The sequence below is a fragment of the Puntigrus tetrazona genome, chromosome 1 (genome assembly GCF_018831695.1).
Source record: "Puntigrus tetrazona isolate hp1 chromosome 1, ASM1883169v1, whole genome shotgun sequence".
In the NCBI taxonomy this organism is placed as follows: domain Eukaryota; kingdom Metazoa; phylum Chordata; class Actinopteri; order Cypriniformes; family Cyprinidae; genus Puntigrus; species Puntigrus tetrazona.
This window is the reverse complement of record NC_056699.1, coordinates 17,786,840-17,804,768: the sequence shown is the minus strand read 5'-3', so window position 1 is coordinate 17,804,768 and position 17,929 is coordinate 17,786,840. Positions and strand designations below refer to the sequence as shown.

The 17,929-nt window shown below is 38.2% G+C and overlaps 2 protein-coding genes across 3 annotated transcripts; both read right to left on the bottom strand.

The window, feature by feature from the left end:
- Nucleotides 1-1,137: 1,137 nt before the first annotated feature.
- On the bottom strand, nt 1,138-8,416 carry zgc:152968 (uncharacterized protein LOC564848 homolog). The gene is made up of 16 exons (XM_043240942.1): nt 8,108-8,416; nt 5,780-7,572; nt 5,339-5,425; nt 5,031-5,229; nt 4,722-4,924; nt 4,455-4,595; nt 4,257-4,371; nt 4,079-4,150; nt 3,342-3,482; nt 3,083-3,196; nt 2,930-3,003; nt 2,605-2,709; nt 2,408-2,523; nt 2,190-2,328; nt 1,913-2,033; nt 1,138-1,573 (listed from the first exon to the last, which is right to left on the bottom strand). Exons 1-16 carry the CDS (start codon nt 8,229-8,231, stop codon nt 1,482-1,484), a joined length of 3,636 nt encoding a protein of 1,211 aa, XP_043096877.1. The 5' UTR covers nt 8,232-8,416; the 3' UTR covers nt 1,138-1,481.
- Nucleotides 8,417-11,369: 2,953 nt separating this feature from the next.
- On the bottom strand, nt 11,370-17,347 carry mmaa (metabolism of cobalamin associated A). 2 transcript variants are annotated; one of them, XM_043241110.1, is made up of 7 exons: nt 17,181-17,347; nt 15,907-16,317; nt 15,683-15,805; nt 14,856-15,026; nt 14,663-14,748; nt 14,158-14,307; nt 11,370-12,848 (listed from the first exon to the last, which is right to left on the bottom strand). In XM_043241110.1, the coding sequence occupies exons 2-7, from the start codon at nt 16,292-16,294 to the stop codon at nt 12,561-12,563; spliced, it is 1,206 nt and encodes a 401-aa protein (XP_043097045.1). In that variant the 5' UTR covers nt 16,295-16,317; nt 17,181-17,347; the 3' UTR covers nt 11,370-12,560. The 2 variants fall into 2 exon arrangements, with proteins under 2 accessions (XP_043097045.1, XP_043097809.1); XM_043241874.1 differs by having other exon boundaries at nt 17,227-17,347.
- Nucleotides 17,348-17,929: the final 582 nt, after the last annotated feature.

Here is a 17,929-nt window from a genome sequence, read left to right as displayed (position 1 = left end):
TTATAATCTTCCAATTGGTTTCATATATTTTTTACATAACTTGCATATATCTGCAAATGGGACCAAAATAAAAGAAATCCAATCACACATATTATATGTCTTTCGAATTATTCTGTAAACTAATCATTAATCTCCACGCAAACAGATTTTCCTACATTCCCGGCTGGAGGGGGAGCATCTGGTTTCTTTCTCTCTGTGCCAAGAGCAGTGTGTTCGTCTGGATGCTGGTACAGTAGTCCAGTGCTGTCGCTGAGGCATTCCCAGCAGCCAGTTGGGCCACGCTCACACAGCTTGTACAGCATGAGCCCAAACGGGCAGCACCAACAGCGCCCTGGCACTGCTCCCGGGCATGTCAGCCCACTGTTTCACCAGCCCTCACACTGGCTTTTCACTGCAGCCACGGCCTTCAAACACCTGTCAAAAGAGTGGAAAGAGTCAAGCAGCAGGTAAAACTCCACCAGGAGCCATTTAAAAGTCAATTCAGAGCAGTAGCCTTGTCCCGGATTCAGTTCTTATCAGTATTGAGTCCCATCAGAACGAAAGCGATTCTGGTTTTAGGTCAGACTCTCAGACTCTTGCGTTAAAATATAAGGACAGAATGAAAAAAAAATCTGAAATTACTATTATTGGCATCACGTATTAGGTTACCTGCTAAATTGTGATTAACTACAGCTGGCAAATGATCTGAAATTATCTTGATAAATGAAATGCTTTTGAACATAAACCTGAAAATGAAATTTCCATCTTAAAACTGTCATAAATTTTGAACGCTTTGGAGCACAGACTTAAGTTTGGCCTCTTTTTAAAGAAGACGCTTGGCAGATTATAGATTATTGGCCACAAGGATTACGAGTGAGGGCCAATTAACCTTTTCAAATCATGTCCATGATTTTTGCTAAAACTTTTACCAAGTTCAGATGAAGCTACATTTTATACATACAAGTATGCTGTCATGTTGGGCTGATCTGGATACTGAAAGCACCACAGCATAAATGACTGTATAAAATTAGATGAATTAACCATTTGCAGAAAAACTTTTATCAAAGTAACTAAAAAAAATCCCTTCTGAGTCGCTTTTATTTTCATTATCTAATGAATAAGATTTAATATGTTGTGCTAAGCAGCAGGCTCTTATTAGGTCATTATACATGATTGCACAAACATGGACGCCAATCAACACTTGTAGACGATATAGGATTAAAGAAACCACATGACGCCGGTTTGTCTTACATTGCTATTTATTTAATTCCCTTTTTCCAGAATTTAAAGATTTACTCCCGTGTATTATAAGCCCACAAAAAAAAACAACATAAAGAGTATAAAACCAAACAAAAACTGTTTATGACCAAATATAACATAAACCCATTTATAGTCAACTAAGTACCCAACACTCCACACAGATTTGTATGCAAGCAAATATGTCAAATGCACCGATTCATGCCTTAAACGAACAAAGAAAAATAAATAAATTTTATTGAAGGTCACCATCTTTTCACTTTGGAGTCTTCTTTCACTCTCCAAAGCATGAGCTCCATGCAAGCTGTGGCATCCTCACGTGTGTCATGACCCCCCACTGTGGCAAATGAAAAATGTGTTGTTTTCTTATTGAGAAACAAGCATGAGCTGTTTAGTGTATGCAAGTCATGGTGGTAGGTGTGCTCAATAGACCCGTTTCCCTTCACTACTCAATTACTCTGACAGCAATTTCATGGAGTTAAACACATCTGATTGATCCCGGTGTACACTGCCCCCACTTTATCTCTGAGTGTATGGAAAATGTGCCATGAAAGGGAGGTAAAACAAAAAAACACACTCAACATCATTCGAATCCAGTTAAAAAGGCTACAGCTTCTGATTCAGTGTGGTTTGTCCATGGTCATTTCTTACGAATGCGAGCAACAGGCTAACATACCGCTCTCTTGGATAATTCTCCGGAGATAGTCTGCAGTCAGACTGTTAAGTTCTCTTTTGTGTGGCAGACCCAGACGATGAGGAAACACCACAGAGGTGTCAATCACAGTGCTGTGAATTATCTAAAGATGAATGAACAACCAAAACGCAATTCTTAAGTGCTTCTAAATCAAGACCACGAACTTGAGTCTAAAAGTCAATGCCAAGTTAAAAGGTTTACATTGGAACCCCAGCTATAAATTGTTCAAATGCCTTGAGAGCTTTACACTAGAACTCACTTTGAGAGCAGTTAAGTCATTCTCCAAGCCATGGCCAATCAGAATCGTGTCTGCATTTATAAAGCTCAAAAGCGCCGTTTGTATATCACGCAAAGATGAGTTGGTACCCTTTAAATCATCCTCACTGATGCCTGAGAACCTAAGCAGGATAGAAAAAAATAAATAAATAAAGATTCAAAATGTATAATTACGGTTCACTATTCTGAAAACAATCCCACCTGGTATTATAGTCAATGACATCCGTATCAGGCTTGACAAAGGAATCAAAGACAACTTGCAAACTGCTATTGACCACAGTCACTCTCGCTAACTCCAGACCTTGAGTCGTGTAACACTGGTAAAACAAATTTAAAAAGAAAAAGAATCACATCAAATGTTCTTTTTAATACTTAATTATGGTTAATCGAAGCCTTACTGTTTGCGTGTCAACAGCAAAGACTCCTGGACATGTTTTTGCCACTGACGACTGAGGAAGACTGTTCTCAAAGCCCTGAAGACTTACTGCATCATGTACATGAAGCTGTAAACATACATTAGAACATATGGTGAATGTTTCAACTGTAGTGACTGAAAATGGATTATTAGATTATTGGCTTGGTAAAAAGCTACAATGTCACTATTGAAAACCCAGTTCAAGGAGAAATCATGGCATAAAGAAAGAGAAACAAAAGCAAGTGAGATGTTTTAGCCTCTGACTAGGTGTACGAGTATGAATTCAATTCCACAACAAATCAAAATACATTGAACACTTGGCATCCAGTTGACCCAACTGCATTCTCACAACAACTGTAGCGCGTCTCAACACCTCCCGGCACTGTGAGAGAACACATACAGAGTAGATAATGGATAATGCTGGAAATAAATATTTCACTTTTAAAAGAAGCCACTCTTACCTCGATTCTCTATGACTTTACCATAATGATAGTTACACTCTTCTCTGCGGGTATGCTTTCCACTTTTGTCAACAGAAAACATCGCTCCACATCGACAGCAGATTCTCTTCAAAGCTGTAACCACAGAACTGCTAATTATTTGAAAGGCTTCAAATCCCAATAGCTTCAATTACATTCAAGTTAAATATCATTTTGCCTTGATTACTCTGATTTGAAAGCCACAACTCAAATATGATTGAGTGTGAACCGCTACACTTACGGTCACTTATGCCCTTCTTGGTATCTCCATACTGGATGGCAAAATCAGCTTTCTCTTTATTTTTACGAGGGAAGTTGTTTGCTCGCAACATGTCCTCAGATAGAATGTGTTCCTTCAGTTGTTCATAAAGCGTCAAATCACCTGCATCAGTAAAACAAGCCCCTTAAATTCATCTAAATGCATCTAAAAGAGCCATGTGAAAAGACGGTAAGAAAAATAAAGTGAACTAAATAACTAATAGCAATTGATAGCACGAAAGCTTAATTCAGTTGATCAAAAGTGACCGTAAAGAATTATAAATAAGTTCACTTAAATTCTGTTATGTTAAACTTTGAACAAAGACCCCTGAAAGAAAAAGGTACCTAATTTTGGGAACTGTTAACAATAATTTGTTTGACATTAACAATAACAAGAAATGCTACCTGAGCAGCAAATGAGCATATTAAAATGATCACGTGAAACTGGAGCAATGGCTGCAAAACTAACATTTTAAAAGCGTATTCAAAAAGATTATTATTTTTTTTTTCCACAATATTACCCTTTTAACATTTTTTACACTGTCTTCAATAAAATTAAATACAGGACTTTTAAATAGCATAGTCCCAATGTGTGTTGGACTACTACTACAACAAAGTACAACCTACTGTACATTTTAATAAACTCCATCAAAAAATAAAAAAATTATAGCGCACAGGTGAGCACTCTAGTTTGACCCTGAAATGAGAGCCAGCTCTTACCAGGTCCCTGAAGTGCTTGAGTATTTAGTGGTACATTGCCTCTAGACACATGCTGATCTCTCTCACTGGGAGCTGTAAGTACATATAAGGAGGGTGACCTGATAGGAGTGTACAGTGCAGTAAACAAAAGTGGCTGCAGTAATTTGAACAAAAACATGCATAAATACAACAAACATACCTTTGGCAGGCAAGATGTTTTGGTTTTTAAGTCTCTTGAGTGCATTGACAGCTATGCTTAGATACTTGAGCTTATTGATACTGCGGTCATAAACCGTTTTTTCTTCTGCCAGAGCCTAGAGCATTGAAATAGATGTATTGGAAAACGGAAAAAAAAAAAGTCAGGACTTTAAATAATAATTATCTCTTACACACAGACCTTCTCAAACGCATCTTGCACTGTCACGGATGATTTCAGGTACTCCTCCACAAAGAGGTTGACGTAGCGTTGACGAACATCATGTGGCACCTTCACCCCAACCTCCTGGCGTACTTTTGCTTTTCGTTTGACACCCATAGCCTATTCAGTGCACGAATAAATCCATATCCATCACAACACCATTGCAAAATTTGTGTTATAATATACAAAACCTGGCTTGTTAAAAAAAAAAGGGGGGTCAAAACACGTGCAGATTAACGGGTAAACCTTAGCTGGTGTGTAGTTGGCTGGTTGTGGAGGATGTAGAGTTTGTGAAGGCTGAAAAGACGGAGGAGGCTGAGGTGGCCGTTGGATGGACATTGTGGTTGGAATTAGCGTCAGAGGTAAAGCACAATTTCCTTCAGGTACGATAAGGTGCACATTTGCCCCAAGCTGTACAGTAGCACCAACCGGAATAATACCAACGCATGCTTAAAAAAAAAAAAAAAAAAAAAAAAATTTACATAAAACAAGTAAATAATTTCCTTTCACTAGCCAATCCGATAAGACTGGAACAGTGCAGTACATGATGCTTACGGTTTTGAATTGTACTTGAATGAATGACATTGGGTGTATAAAGCTTCTTTGGAGCACTGATTAGGGCCTGGGACCCTTTGACAGCAGCAGTCAAAATGGCTGCTCTTCTTTGGCATAACTGAGTTCTGGAGGGAATGGTCACCTGGGAGCCTCCTTCTCGTAGAGGGATGATAATCTGAGATTTGCTTTTATTGGCTGCCTAGTGTATAAAGGTGAAGTCAAAAACAGCACTGTTAAAAATTCTGTTTGTATTTGTTATACAGAAAAAAACTTAAATATTCCAACACAGGAAATAATTCATCTCATACATCAAACTTTGCCACATGTGCCACCCTTTTCTTCAGCAAAGCGACCGAATTGGACTTCTCAGTTTCCTGGGCATCTAATATTTCTTCCTGAAAATATAAGGTGCATACATTCTCAGGGTCAGTTGGGAGAAAAAAAAAAAAAAGGATTACAGTTAATTTACTAAAATGACAATAAAAGCATTATTATAAAGGCTCATTCTCTCTGCACAGAGAGCTAATTGACTTATTACATAATTTCTTAGATATTCCACAACTCAAACACTGAAGACTGAGTAACTGCTGCTGAAAATTTATGTTAAATGTGTTCAAATTAAAGATGTAATTTGCAGTTTTACAGCATTTATGATTAAACAAATGAATAAATAACTTAAACTTTAAAATGGTAGGGTGGCCACAGAAGATCCCACTTTAGAAAGAATTACAGAGTATATGAATACTCACAGGTGGATCACACTGAACCACAGGACCTTCATTTTGGTTGGCTTCCATGAAGATTCTGTAGCACTCTTCCATTGGGTCAGATTCTGAAAGATCTAAGTCAGAGTACCTAAGCTCTTCATCAGAACTGGAGTCAATCATAATTGCTTCATTATTACTTCCTGCAGATGCAAATGCCTGTGAAGGAACAGGTATATCACAGGGAACCGGGAATGATGCAGTTGATGTTGATAATTTTTGAGCCACGGTTGTTCTTGGGTTTAGTTGACCAACTATTGGTGCAGAAGCTGTTCCGGGGTCAATCCCTGAAACATATGCAGGCATCTTCTGCACAAAAGGTTTGCTGGGACTTTTTGGAATAGTAGGCCAAGATGTTTCAGCCAGGTTTTGAGAGTGTGGACCACATCTGTGCTCTTCTACCTTAGGTAAGGATGAAGGAAAGGACTGAGTCGAGGCCGTGGCAAAGTACTGCTGAAGTGCTTGCTCTTGAGAACTCTTGCTAAAAGGAGTAACTTCTGACTTTCGAGTATAACTTGAGCTGTCAATTTGCGGTTCTGCCTCAAAAGTTGCATCTTGTACAACAACCGCAGAAGGCAGTGAGGAAATATATTCATCTGCATAAACAGAACTGACAGGAAGAATCTTAACAACTTGATTGCATTTGATCCTCTCACTCTCATTTCTCAGGTTGTCTAGACAGGTAGAAATGTCATGCAGGACGTTTTCCATGTTCTGAGCTTTTTCCTCTTTTTGTGTAACAAATGCTTCCATGTTGAGATTTGCAGAGTTAACTGCTTCAGACACAGGTACTTCTGTTAGATCCTCCAGAAAAGGCTTGGCTTCTTTTACTGGGTGCTTTGTAGCTATTACCTGTTTGTTTAAGGAACCCTCATTAGCCTCTTTACCATCTTCAGCTGGGGCATCGCTAATGGGACATAATGTGGGTAGTTCCTTGGTTGTGGTTCCACACTGTTTTGAAAGCTTATGTTCATCTTCTAGAGGTGACACATCAATGACAAGTTCCCCTTCAGAAGACTCTTGTTCTTGAGGAGTCATCACAGGTTTCGCTGAGGTTTGTTCATTTTCTTGGTCAACCACTCTATTTTTCAACTCATGACTTTCAAGTCTACCAGAACACAACTTTTCCTTATGCTGCCTTGGTTTTGTTTTGTCATTTGCAAGATGATCATTATTAACAGCCCAATTCCCCACAGGTAAATGTGAAGCACTCGTGCCTTTTTGCTTGGTCCCGCATTTTTGATCTTTTGCTGAAGGTGGAATGTCAATGATCAAGGTACCTTCATCGTCAGATTCATCAAAATGACGGGAGAGTGGCTGAACATTTTTTCTTTTTAGGTTATTCTTCAGGCTATGTTCAGCATCCGCTTTATCGGTTGACTTTATCTTGCAGTCAGCTGAGCCGCTAGATAATAAATCTGCTGAGAAATTGGAACAAGGGTCATATTCCAAATCAGTCTTAGGTCTGGCACGATCAACCACATACTTGAGACCGCTGGTTGAGGAAACAGATTTTTTGCGTTTCAATTGGTTTCCATTCTGGTCTTTAGCCTTACTGTTGGTGGTTTTCAAATATTTCTCAGAGCAGAGACCTGCATCGGTCTGCACGAGGGACTGCGATGTCTGATAGCGAGACAGTCTTTTTTGTTCTTTCTCTACCTCACACTTTACAGCCTCTATTTCTTTGTTGATCCTCTCCAATTCCTCAAGGCAAGCATAACTGTCCTCAGTGGTATGAGAGGCTCCATTGGCGGAAGTGACTGAAGGATCTCCAAGTTCTAAATGAGAAGAGAGGAAAAAGTTTTGCATAAAAATTAAAAAAATACATAATGCTCTAAAAAGCGCATCTTCTGTGCGTCACTCACTCGTGTTGGGAAATTACTTTTTTAGAATATTTAGAGTGGGAAGAGAAATGGCTAATTGTATCAAAATGCCAGCACAAAAAAATGCATTGAATTAACTGAGGTCATGTACTGGCATTAAACACTTAAATATGCACATAACTTAGAAGGTCTAGTAAGGTCTAGTTATACAGCAGTTATTCGACGTGATGGCTAAGTTACACATTGCATGCGCATTTTAAATGACTTGCAACTATTACAACTCATAGTATTTAAAGCCCAACTTTGATTCGTGCACATTTTTCCTATCCTGCTTTTAACTTCCGTTCAGTCACCTTATAGCAAGTCGAAGCATCTATTCAACAACTCATTCATTTCGAATCTTTTATACGCTGTCGTCCAGTTCGCTTGAAACGCTTGTAGTTTCCTAACCTTAAACGTAATAATAACGATAAATCACGACTTCATTTACCTGTGGTAGTTTCGCCAGACGTATTGTCTTTTCCGTGATTATACAAACAATGAGGTCGTTTGCATCGTCCCCATCGAAGAAAGGGACAATCAATCTCATGGAAGAGAGCTGTGGAAGGAAACATAAGAGCTACACGAAATTCAGTTATTCTGTGCACTGCTGATTGTCGGTATAACGCATTCTCTCTTGTGAGGTTCAATTCCTAATGATTACATTTTCTAGTCTTGCCAAGATGTAAAAAAAGAACAAAGTCAGTGTGAGGGGGGAAAAAAGGTGCTCTGCTCTCATCAAAACTACGCAACGCTTGTGAAATTGGGAAGGACTTTGGCTACGTCACCGGCTGGTAGAGTTTTAATTAATCCATACCCAGGTGCGGCTCATTGACAGCGATCTCTGATTCGTGAGCGAGCCGTTCTTTTGAGCCGAGTCTTTTCAGTGAATCGCGCGAGTTAAAAACGAGTTAGTTTAGTTTTCCTAGCAAATAATTGCAGAATAGAAAACCGAATAACCTGCACACGTCAAGCAAACACTAGGCTAAATATTACTCTTCATGCTTTTAAAATAACAAAACCATTATACTAGATTTTAACGTGTAAAAAAATCACCCTCACTGGAAGGATGTTGTGTTGGTCTGAATTAAAGCTCCTGACAATGGAGTTGTATAAAGCAGAAGGAGAGTACAACGGGTTTGTTCCTTCCATACCCGCTATTGTTTTGAACTTTACTTTTGTGGGAGAGGATAAAGCAGCGATAGAGACGAATGACGTGCCGCTCTTGATGTCTCTTTTTCTTTCGTCTTAACAGGAGCACGAAGGCCGCTGGCCTCTTTGACAGGCGAGCTGCCACGTTGCTGTCTTTTGTTTAAATTTTTAATTTCTGTAAATCTATGATGTTATTACATTGTGCTCTAAAGGGACTGTTGGTCTCGCAGACAGCCAGCAGCTGAATTCACTTTGGCTGGCAAAGCGAGCAATTAGACCCGGGATTAAAAAGGATTGAGTTTAGAGGCCTGAGGAGAGTTTGCCTGCCATCTCGAGACACTCCATTACCATCAAGAACACAAGCCATGCTGAGTTACCGCTTGAGGGTAGAGGCAGAAAAAAGCCACTCGGCGCTGCCAGGAAATACATTTGTATCTGAAGAGGTTGATTTTGACATCAGTATTGTGGAGGCAATAGTATAACCAGTGGGACCATGGCCTGATCAAACCCTGTTTTTGGGACAGAGACCAGATGGAATTCATTAAGCGAAGACGGGCGGCAGCCTGCTTTTCACTGAGTTATTCAAAGGAATTCATCTCAATTCGATACCATCATTCAATAGTTGCTAAGAATAATTATTCGCTCAAATATATTACCACAGGTCAATTGAGTTCTCTTATTTCTATGCAGACATTTTCTTTTTTCCAAAGCATTTAGCCTTGGGAGCTGTACATTTGCACACACAAAACAATACATGTGATATTATGTTTTTCATTTGCCATACCTTAAACTTTAAAAATAAAAGTTTTGAATGCACAATTCACCAAAATAAAACTTTTCATCATTGCTCGCGCTCATGTCATTCCAAGCATGTGACTTTCCGGTGTCAGTAGAACGCGAGTATTTTGGAGAACAGCGGGGAAGGCAACGGGGTCCAATGTCAGGTTCGGAATTTAATTATTTTTGGGTGAACTATCCCTTTAAGGTACTACAAATATAATATTTATTCTGCAACAGTAGAACACCCCATAGATGTGATACTGTAATTTGCAGATGTGGCCACAGGGATTACAAAAGGCTTATCGCAACAGAGTTGAAATCACTTTAGTTACAGTTGAAAGGACTGCCGGTCTAGTCTAAGTGTGCCAGCTGAAGTTTGTATTACTCCCTTGCACACTTCCAGGCTTGTCCCATTAGTTTGTCACTCATAGGATCGTTTTGCAGCAACCGAGCTCACAGCCCTGAAGGAAATGCCTTGCGCACTCATCAGTCACTAGAGAGACGGCGAGGCAGTCAGCCGAGCACATGCACACGCGAGTGTAGATGTAAGAGAGGCAAATGGCACAAACGCAGCAGGGAGAGACTTAAGCGAAACTACATGAAACTTTTGCTTTATAGATGGTCTGAGGCTGCATTTATAATAAATGGGGCCCAAATAGAGTAGCATGTCATTGTTCAGTTTGCTAATCATTTTTTATTCTTTTTTTTATTTGAATGCCAACATTATCTCAGCAAGCATGGCTGTGAATGCCTTGTGATTTCAGATCAAATGTGTTTTTTTTGTTTTGTTTTTGTTTGCCCTTTTAATTTAAACATACACTGCAGTTCACACAATTACAATACATCTCTTTTAGGATCTGGATTTACGTATAAAAATTTTATTAAAAAAACATAGTCATTTGTTTGGTGAAACTGAAGAGTTCAGATGCAAAAGCGTCTAACTGAACATAAACATAGGAGCTTAAGAAAAATACAATTCTTATAAGAACATTAGAGATGGCACAGGCTTTTACATCTGAACTCTTTCATTTTTCACTGCTTTTTACTATTTAAAAAAAAATTAATAAATGCTGTTGTTTTAAATGTAATATTCAAAGAAAATGTATCATGTTTCTACAAAAATATAAAGCAACACAACGGTTTTCAGCACTGATGATAACAATAAAATTATATATTACACTTCAGAGGGATCATGTGACGCTGAACACTGGATTAATTACTACAGAAAATTGCAGGAATATATCTTTTTTTTCCACAATTGTAAGTTTTTTACTTTTAATCACATAAATGCAGCCTGGGTGAGCTTAAAAGAATTCGTAAAAAAAATTGCACAAACTAGAACAAGAACTATACCGTTTCATACTGCTATAACCCGGTAGGAGGTTCCAGTGAGACCTTGGGTGCTGCATGTTCTTACATCAAATCCAATCGTTCTAAATGTTAAATGTGTAAGTATAAGCACTATTTAGGCTGCAACATGATATCATAAACTGAAAAAGGTCTCCTCCAGACAAACCACAGTTCTGGGCTCTGCGGGTACAGTCCAGACACTCAGATCTAACGCATCTCTGTTTACAGAGAAGGGCCAAGAGCTTTTATTTGTGATTGATGGAGAGGGCGGCCCTCGGGTCTTTGGAGTTCATCAGTATTCACAAAGCATTCCAGTCTGAGTCATAAGACAGAAGCACAAGGCATAATGACTAGAAAGCATGTGCACAGGAGGCAGGACGTGTCTGTACGCAAACAGGCACAGCTTGCAGAACAAAAGCGACGAGACCAGGTCACATGAACTTGGGATTTATTGAAACAGAACAATGTTGGGTTACAACATGGCAGCGTTCAACGTGGCTTGTTCTCTTAAGAGTTTGTAAATCTCTGTTGTGGTACACCATCAGGACAGGAGCGAACAGGACTGGAATCGCAGTCAGCATATTCCGAGTCTGTAAGGGGCAGGCCAACAGCACGCTATTGTAAGCTGAGAAAAACAGCAGTGGCATGCAGAGGAGCTCATTTACATAACGGACAAAGATCTCTCCAGGTCTGCAGGTCCATCTAGTGTCAGCCTGAGAGAACACCAACTGCTGGAAAACACTCTACTGTATGAGCTCATTTAAATTCATGTAATGGAGCTATGATGTAAGATCAGCAATATCATCTGCTGGCTTGCGGAGAATGTAATTGTAAAAATAACTCTAGTGATATAGTTCTAGTGATTTGTAACAAACACCCCACGACTTAACAGCGGTTTTGTCTTATTTCCACAGGAAAACATTGAGCACAACAGTATAATACAGTACTGCTAGTAGTTTACTTAGCATCCCTGTACAGTCTATAGGACTTCTATTTAAAATGCATGAACACAAAACAGTATTCTGATAAGTGTGAATGTTTGCAGGCATATAAACAAAATCTATACATATAGCGGTTTACCTTTTTTCTTTTTCTTTTTTTAAATGTTCAGTGAAAAATAAAGTAATGCATTGTATTTTATGGGTCATTAAAGAAAAAATGTTTTCCACCATGCTATTGTTTTCAAATTGTATATTACTGTATATACATAATACATATTTTTCAATTTATTTCATGAGATCGGTGTAAATGTTTGTAGGCAAGTAAAAATCTAATAATAAAAAAAATTAAAACAAAACATACAAATTAATCAATAGCTGAGGTGGACCAACAGAAAATACTTTATTGTTGAGTCCCATACAAGTAACAGATTTCAGGTCACAGGGTGTAAAAGTTATTAATCATTTAATTTCCTTTTCTTTGAATACAATTTCCCCAACTTGGCAAGATAATACCGAGACTGCTACCTCACCTATAATAATTATCAAATGTCATCAGTCATTAGGATCCTTTAAAACCAGATGAAACATAATAAAAAGTAATCAAATCTTGTAAGGCTCAATCTTTCTATTATATCTTTCCAATAAGCCCCAGCTCATAGCTTCCCATGGAACGGCCTTCCATCACTGTGCGGTGGAGAAAACTTTCAGAAGCAGGTCAGCGGCAAGGCCTGGTGAGATGTCTCCACGCGTGACCCTTCGCTCCAGCTCCGGGAGCCGGGCACGCACCGCTGGATGCTGCTGGAAGTGGCGTAGAGCGTTCTCCTGGATCAGATTCCACAGCCACACCTTCTGCTGAGTTTGCCGCCGGACTCGCAGCTCCCCGCTGCTCAGCATGGCGTCCCGGAAGTGTAGCACGGTATCCCACAGCTCAGGCACACCCTGCCCCGTCTGAGAAGATATGCGGACCACCTGACCGCAAACGGAAAAAGAGCAAGAAAGCATGTAAAACGTGCTGGTGTAGATGCGGAGAGCTAAAGAAAGAAAGCCGAGGAAGAAATAAATGGCGAGAACGGAAGCGGGAAGGTGCTACACTTTTGAGCAGCCAGGATGTGGAAATGTAAAGGGTGCTCGCCCACACACATCACTCCATCCTCGTTTTTTTACTGAAAGGCCTATATACTAGAGTCTTTAGGGAGGGTGAAAAAAAAAAAATCAATATGACCGTCGCATTCTCCAGTACAGGGATGAAGCTCAGAAATCATGCTGCTGAGAGGAGACAAAGGATTTAGCGGTTTCATCCATGTGGGTGGTCTCTAATCAGCGAAATGCATGAGGCAGCATTTGGCCATTCAAAGGGCTGCCTATGTTGGCTGTGTGCCCTGCGGGTAGAAGTAATACTGGGGGTGAAGGGACAAAGAGGAAAGACTTGACAACCCAGAGCAGAGCATGATGGGAAAAGACAACTGACTGCTCTGCTGGCCGGGACGGTTCTTTTTTAGCAGGGAATAGGGATACATACAAAAGTTTATCATAAAGTGATGTTTATATGAGAGGACGGGCAAGAAGGAAATGGGTTAAATAAGGAGTGGGCTGTTTACACTGAACCAGTTTTTTAATGTTTCTGCTTACCAAGCCTGCATTTGTTTGATCCAAAATACAGCAAAAGTAGTAAGATTCTGAAATATTTTTACCATTTAAAATACATGCTTTATATTTTAATTATAGTTTTACAATTGAATCCTGTGATCACAGCTACATTTCTAGCATCATTACTCCAGTCTTCAGTGGGACGTGATCCTTCAGACATCATATGCCCATTTGCTAAGAAACATTTCTTATTATTATTAAATGCACATGCTGAAAAAGAATATCCTGCTGAATATTGTTGTGGAATTCTGTTTTAATTCTTTAATGAGAATAATAATAATAACAACAATAATAATGATGATAATTATTAATAATTTATTTAAGGATTTTGTTGCTATCTTTACAGTCACTTTTGATCAATTTAATGCATCCTTGCCAAATAAAAATATATTCTTAAAATAAACACAATAATCTCACTGATCCCAAACATTTAAACGGTAGTGTTTGTGTGAATTTCCCTCAATCGTTCCCTCTAATATCTACAAAAATCTGCTGTCTTGAAATCAGTTAATTATTTCTCTTAAACCTTTGCAGATCCGATGGTCATACATTTTTATTAAATGAAAAATAACAACACAATTAATAAGAATCGTTTTAATTTTAACAAAAGCATGATCATAAAGCCACACACCTTTGGTTTCCAGACTTTGGACTTCTTTCGGAGCAACTTCAGGGCACTTGTGTATTCTGCCTGTATCCTGCGCGCTGGAACGACCAACTCACCATCTGATTTTGTAACCACCACCAAGTCAGCCATCTCAATGATTCCTCTTTTGATTCCCTTTTTGAAAATACAGTATAGTCCGCTATCAACAAAACCACCACAAACAAACCTTCCCAACATAAAAATCACCTATTATATGAAACGTAATAGGTTCAGAAAATTCTAACGATGTTCTACGGCAGTAGTTTTTTGGACTCCCAGGCATGCGTTTTAAAATACATTTAAAATATTTTTTGTAATATTTTCAATGTTCAACTCACAATTTCTATCCCCAAAAATATTTCATTTGAAATTTATACAAATTTTAATTTAAATCATTTTAAGGTCTCCATGAAAGCTCCCCGAGGCCCCGGGCTCCTTGGTTGAGAATCACTTCTGTGGGAAAGGAAGTGTGTAAAGGAAGTGTGCATACCTGTAGTTCATCGCCCCCTGCTGGTGGGATCAACAGCACAAACATATCCACCATGTCAGCCACGGCAAACTCAGACTGACCAACACCTGTGTAAAGACATAACTGAAGGGTTACTCTGGATACACCGATGTTTGTTCTAAGATGAGAATCGCTCAAAATTAAGAACATAATGAAAACTGTAACAAAGGCTTACCCACTGTTTCCACTAATACAATGTCATAGCCTGCGCCCTCACAGAGGACTATAGCTTCGTTGGTGGTTCGCGTCACACCACCGAGGGTTCCTGATGTGGGAGATGGTCGGATGTAAGCGCTCATGTCTCTGGAGAGCTCTGTCATTCGCGTTTTGTCCCCCATCAGTGAACCTGCATACAAAAGGTAGCTACTTATAAGACAAACTGTTAAGCAATAATGTAATACTTTTATTATTTAAAATTGGCCAAAAGTGGCATTAAAGACAAATAACAGTTTTTTCTATTAATTTAAAAAAATAAAATAAATAAATAATTATATATTTTATATATAAAAATAATGATAAAAAATTTTTCTCTCTCTCTATATATATATATATATATATATATATATATATATAAAGCAGCACTGTTTATGCATTAATAAACTGTTTGCAGTATTTATAATAAGGAAAGTAAGTTTCTTGAACAGCAATCAGCATATTAGAATGATTTATGAAGAATCACGTGACAATGAAATCTGAAAAATATTTTTCTCTTTTTGACAATTTAAGCTGTTTTTATTGTATTTGTGTTTAAATAAATGCAGCCTTAATGAAAATAAAAAAAAAATTCATAAATCTTAACAACCCCAAAAAAGCAACGTATGTGTGCACAGCGTCAGCAGTAAAAATGATATTATCGCGATAATATTGTCAATATGAACATTTGTAACCCCATAGTGACTTACAAACTCACATATACATAAGCAGACACCTAAAGCCAAAGACAAAACTGCCAATGTCATCTTTTTGGTACCGAAACCTTCTGATATTTGAGCATCTGTTCACCTCCAGTTGTGCACGAGGAAGGATCCACAGCCAGTACTGACACTTTATGTCCTCTTCCTGTCAGCATTTTCCCAATGACCTCGATGAATGAAGACTTTCCAGCACCAGGGGGACCAGACAGTCCTGAAGTCACACGTACAAATAAGTGATTGAAGATTGAGGCAATTCATGCAAACAGCAATACCCTTTAGCTGCACTCCTACAGTTCACGTCCCCTCACTGACCCACTCTGAAGGCCACTGGATTTCCACCATTGCGTTTCTCCTGCTCCTGACGGAAGGCCAGCACTCTTTGAAGCAGAACCTGGGCCATCTCTTTCTTCCTTGGATGCTGGGTCTCCACAAGGGTTATAGATTCGGCGAGAGCTGCCCTCTGACCCCCGATAAGTCCATCATAAAGCCTGGTCAGTAGTCTTTTCTCCCTGTCAGTCAGGTCTGAAATGTGATGGCTAAAGGCGGTCTCTGTTGAACCAGATCTTGTCTGTTGCAGGGTGCAGAGGGAGGAATAGCACAGTTTTACAGCTGGCCTACAAAGGGAATGTCTTGATCTCGTGCATATAGAAGGAAGAGCAGCAACATGATGAAGACTTGGAAAAACTCTAATCGGACCCATCTTCCTGTTGAGTAGAAGTTGTTCTGTGAAAACAGAAAAGAATAATTATGCCAATGGCTTTCATGTGTAAAAGTGGTTAACATTACAGCTTTATTAAAATTGACCATAATCTATGCAAAATATCATGTCATGTTCCATGAATAATGAACAAAATAGGGCTTCATTCTTTTTCTTACAAATACGTAAATTGAAAAAAAAAAAAATGTTTTAATTTTTAGGAAATTAATTAAATATCACATGAGAACATTTCTAAGAGGTAAAATTGTAACACTACTAAAAGAATTAGACAAAAATGTAACCTAATATATATATATATATATATATATATATATATATATATATATTTTATTTTTATTTTTTTACAAATTTATCATATATATAAATAATGTTACATAATACTTCATCATAGTTTTAATATATTAAAACTTGTGATCTTAAAAGCATAGGGTTTGTGCATTTCATAATATATTAAGGGCCACAGACATTTACCTATAGGACTTCTATCGCAACATAATTTAGTATTAGCCACTACAAAAACAGAGAGGTTAATACAAATAAAAGATCTATAATAATAAATAATAAATAATAATAATAATAATAATAATAAAGAGATAGCATCTAAAGCTTTGTACAATATGCAAAATTAGCTAATGATAATTCTATAGTAAAAACAAAAACTGTAGATACCAGGATATTTTGGGCGAAAACAACAGTTTCTTGGCATAGTAACCTATTAATTATATGGAAGCAATAGATCTTAGTTACTGAATCACATCAGTTCATAACACATTTCAGTCCGATCACAAAAATGACAGCGTGTTTATTGAATCGGACAGAACAGGCAACTGAAAATCTGAAATAGAAAACCTTATGAACCAAAGCTCACCAAGCTTCCTTAAACCGTCGGTTTATCGTTTGAAGCACATCTATACCTCAGGTTCTGTCTTCATGTGGGCAGACTGATTAACTGGGGAAATCTTCAGATATACACCTCACGGATTCCCCAAATCAGCTGTGACGCTACCAGCGAACCGAAGTCGTGTAAGTGAGGACAGTCAGCCTTGTTTTTAAAATAAAAGCTTCCCCATTTCAAAATTAAAGTCCCCGTTTGCGGAAAAAAGTAAAACAAAACATAAAACATAAATAAAATAATATTGCAGATGTAATGATATATGAATACCATTATAGATGCAAACAACATACTTGACGACATTTGTTTCTAAACTGCTTTTTCCCCAATAAGTCAATCCTACTGGACCCCTGCATTGGTATCCTCCCCATGAACCATAAGCTGTCTACCGCCCTCCTTTGGAAGTGAGAGAAAACACAAACATTAAAGGGAAAAATCGAATAGCCAAAAGCCAAGAGAGAGAATAGAGAAAATAGCTATTCAAAAGTGTACACTTATCACAGTATTGTAAAGACTCTTGTTTAGAGAAACCCAAAATAATATACATGAATATACATCCCCTCAGTATACGATACGCATGGACTGCATTTCATTAAATAAAAGGTTTTAAGACAAAATAGTTTCATTGTTCTTTTTATTATTATTATTTTTATTTAAGCAGAGGTTTTGTATTGTACTTCCAGGAATGCAGAGAAATATAATCAGCTTCATGAGTACTTGTAACG

Bases quoted from the DNA above. Each gene is read 5' to 3' on its own strand.
- mmaa (XM_043241110.1), bottom strand. From the start codon at position 16,294: ATGGGTCCGATTAGAGTTTTTCCAAGTCTTCATCATGTTGCTGCTCTT. The intron at 14,749-14,855 runs GTAAGCCTTTGT...GTCTTTACACAG, and splicing joins TGTATTAGTGGAAACAGTGG to GTGTTGGTCAGTCTGAGTTT. The intron at 14,308-14,662 runs GTATGCACACTT...ATTTTCAAAAAG, and splicing joins CAGGGGGCGATGAACTACAG to GGAATCAAAAGAGGAATCAT.
- zgc:152968 (XM_043240942.1), bottom strand. From the start codon at position 8,231: ATGTTTCCTTCCACAGCTCTCTTCCATGAGATTGATTGTCCCTTTCTT. The intron at 2,329-2,407 runs GTGGGATTGTTT...TATCCTGCTTAG, and splicing joins GTCATTGACTATAATACCAG to GTTCTCAGGCATCAGTGAGG. The intron at 2,034-2,189 runs GTGAGTTCTAGT...ATTCATCTTTAG, and splicing joins ATGACTTAACTGCTCTCAAA to ATAATTCACAGCACTGTGAT.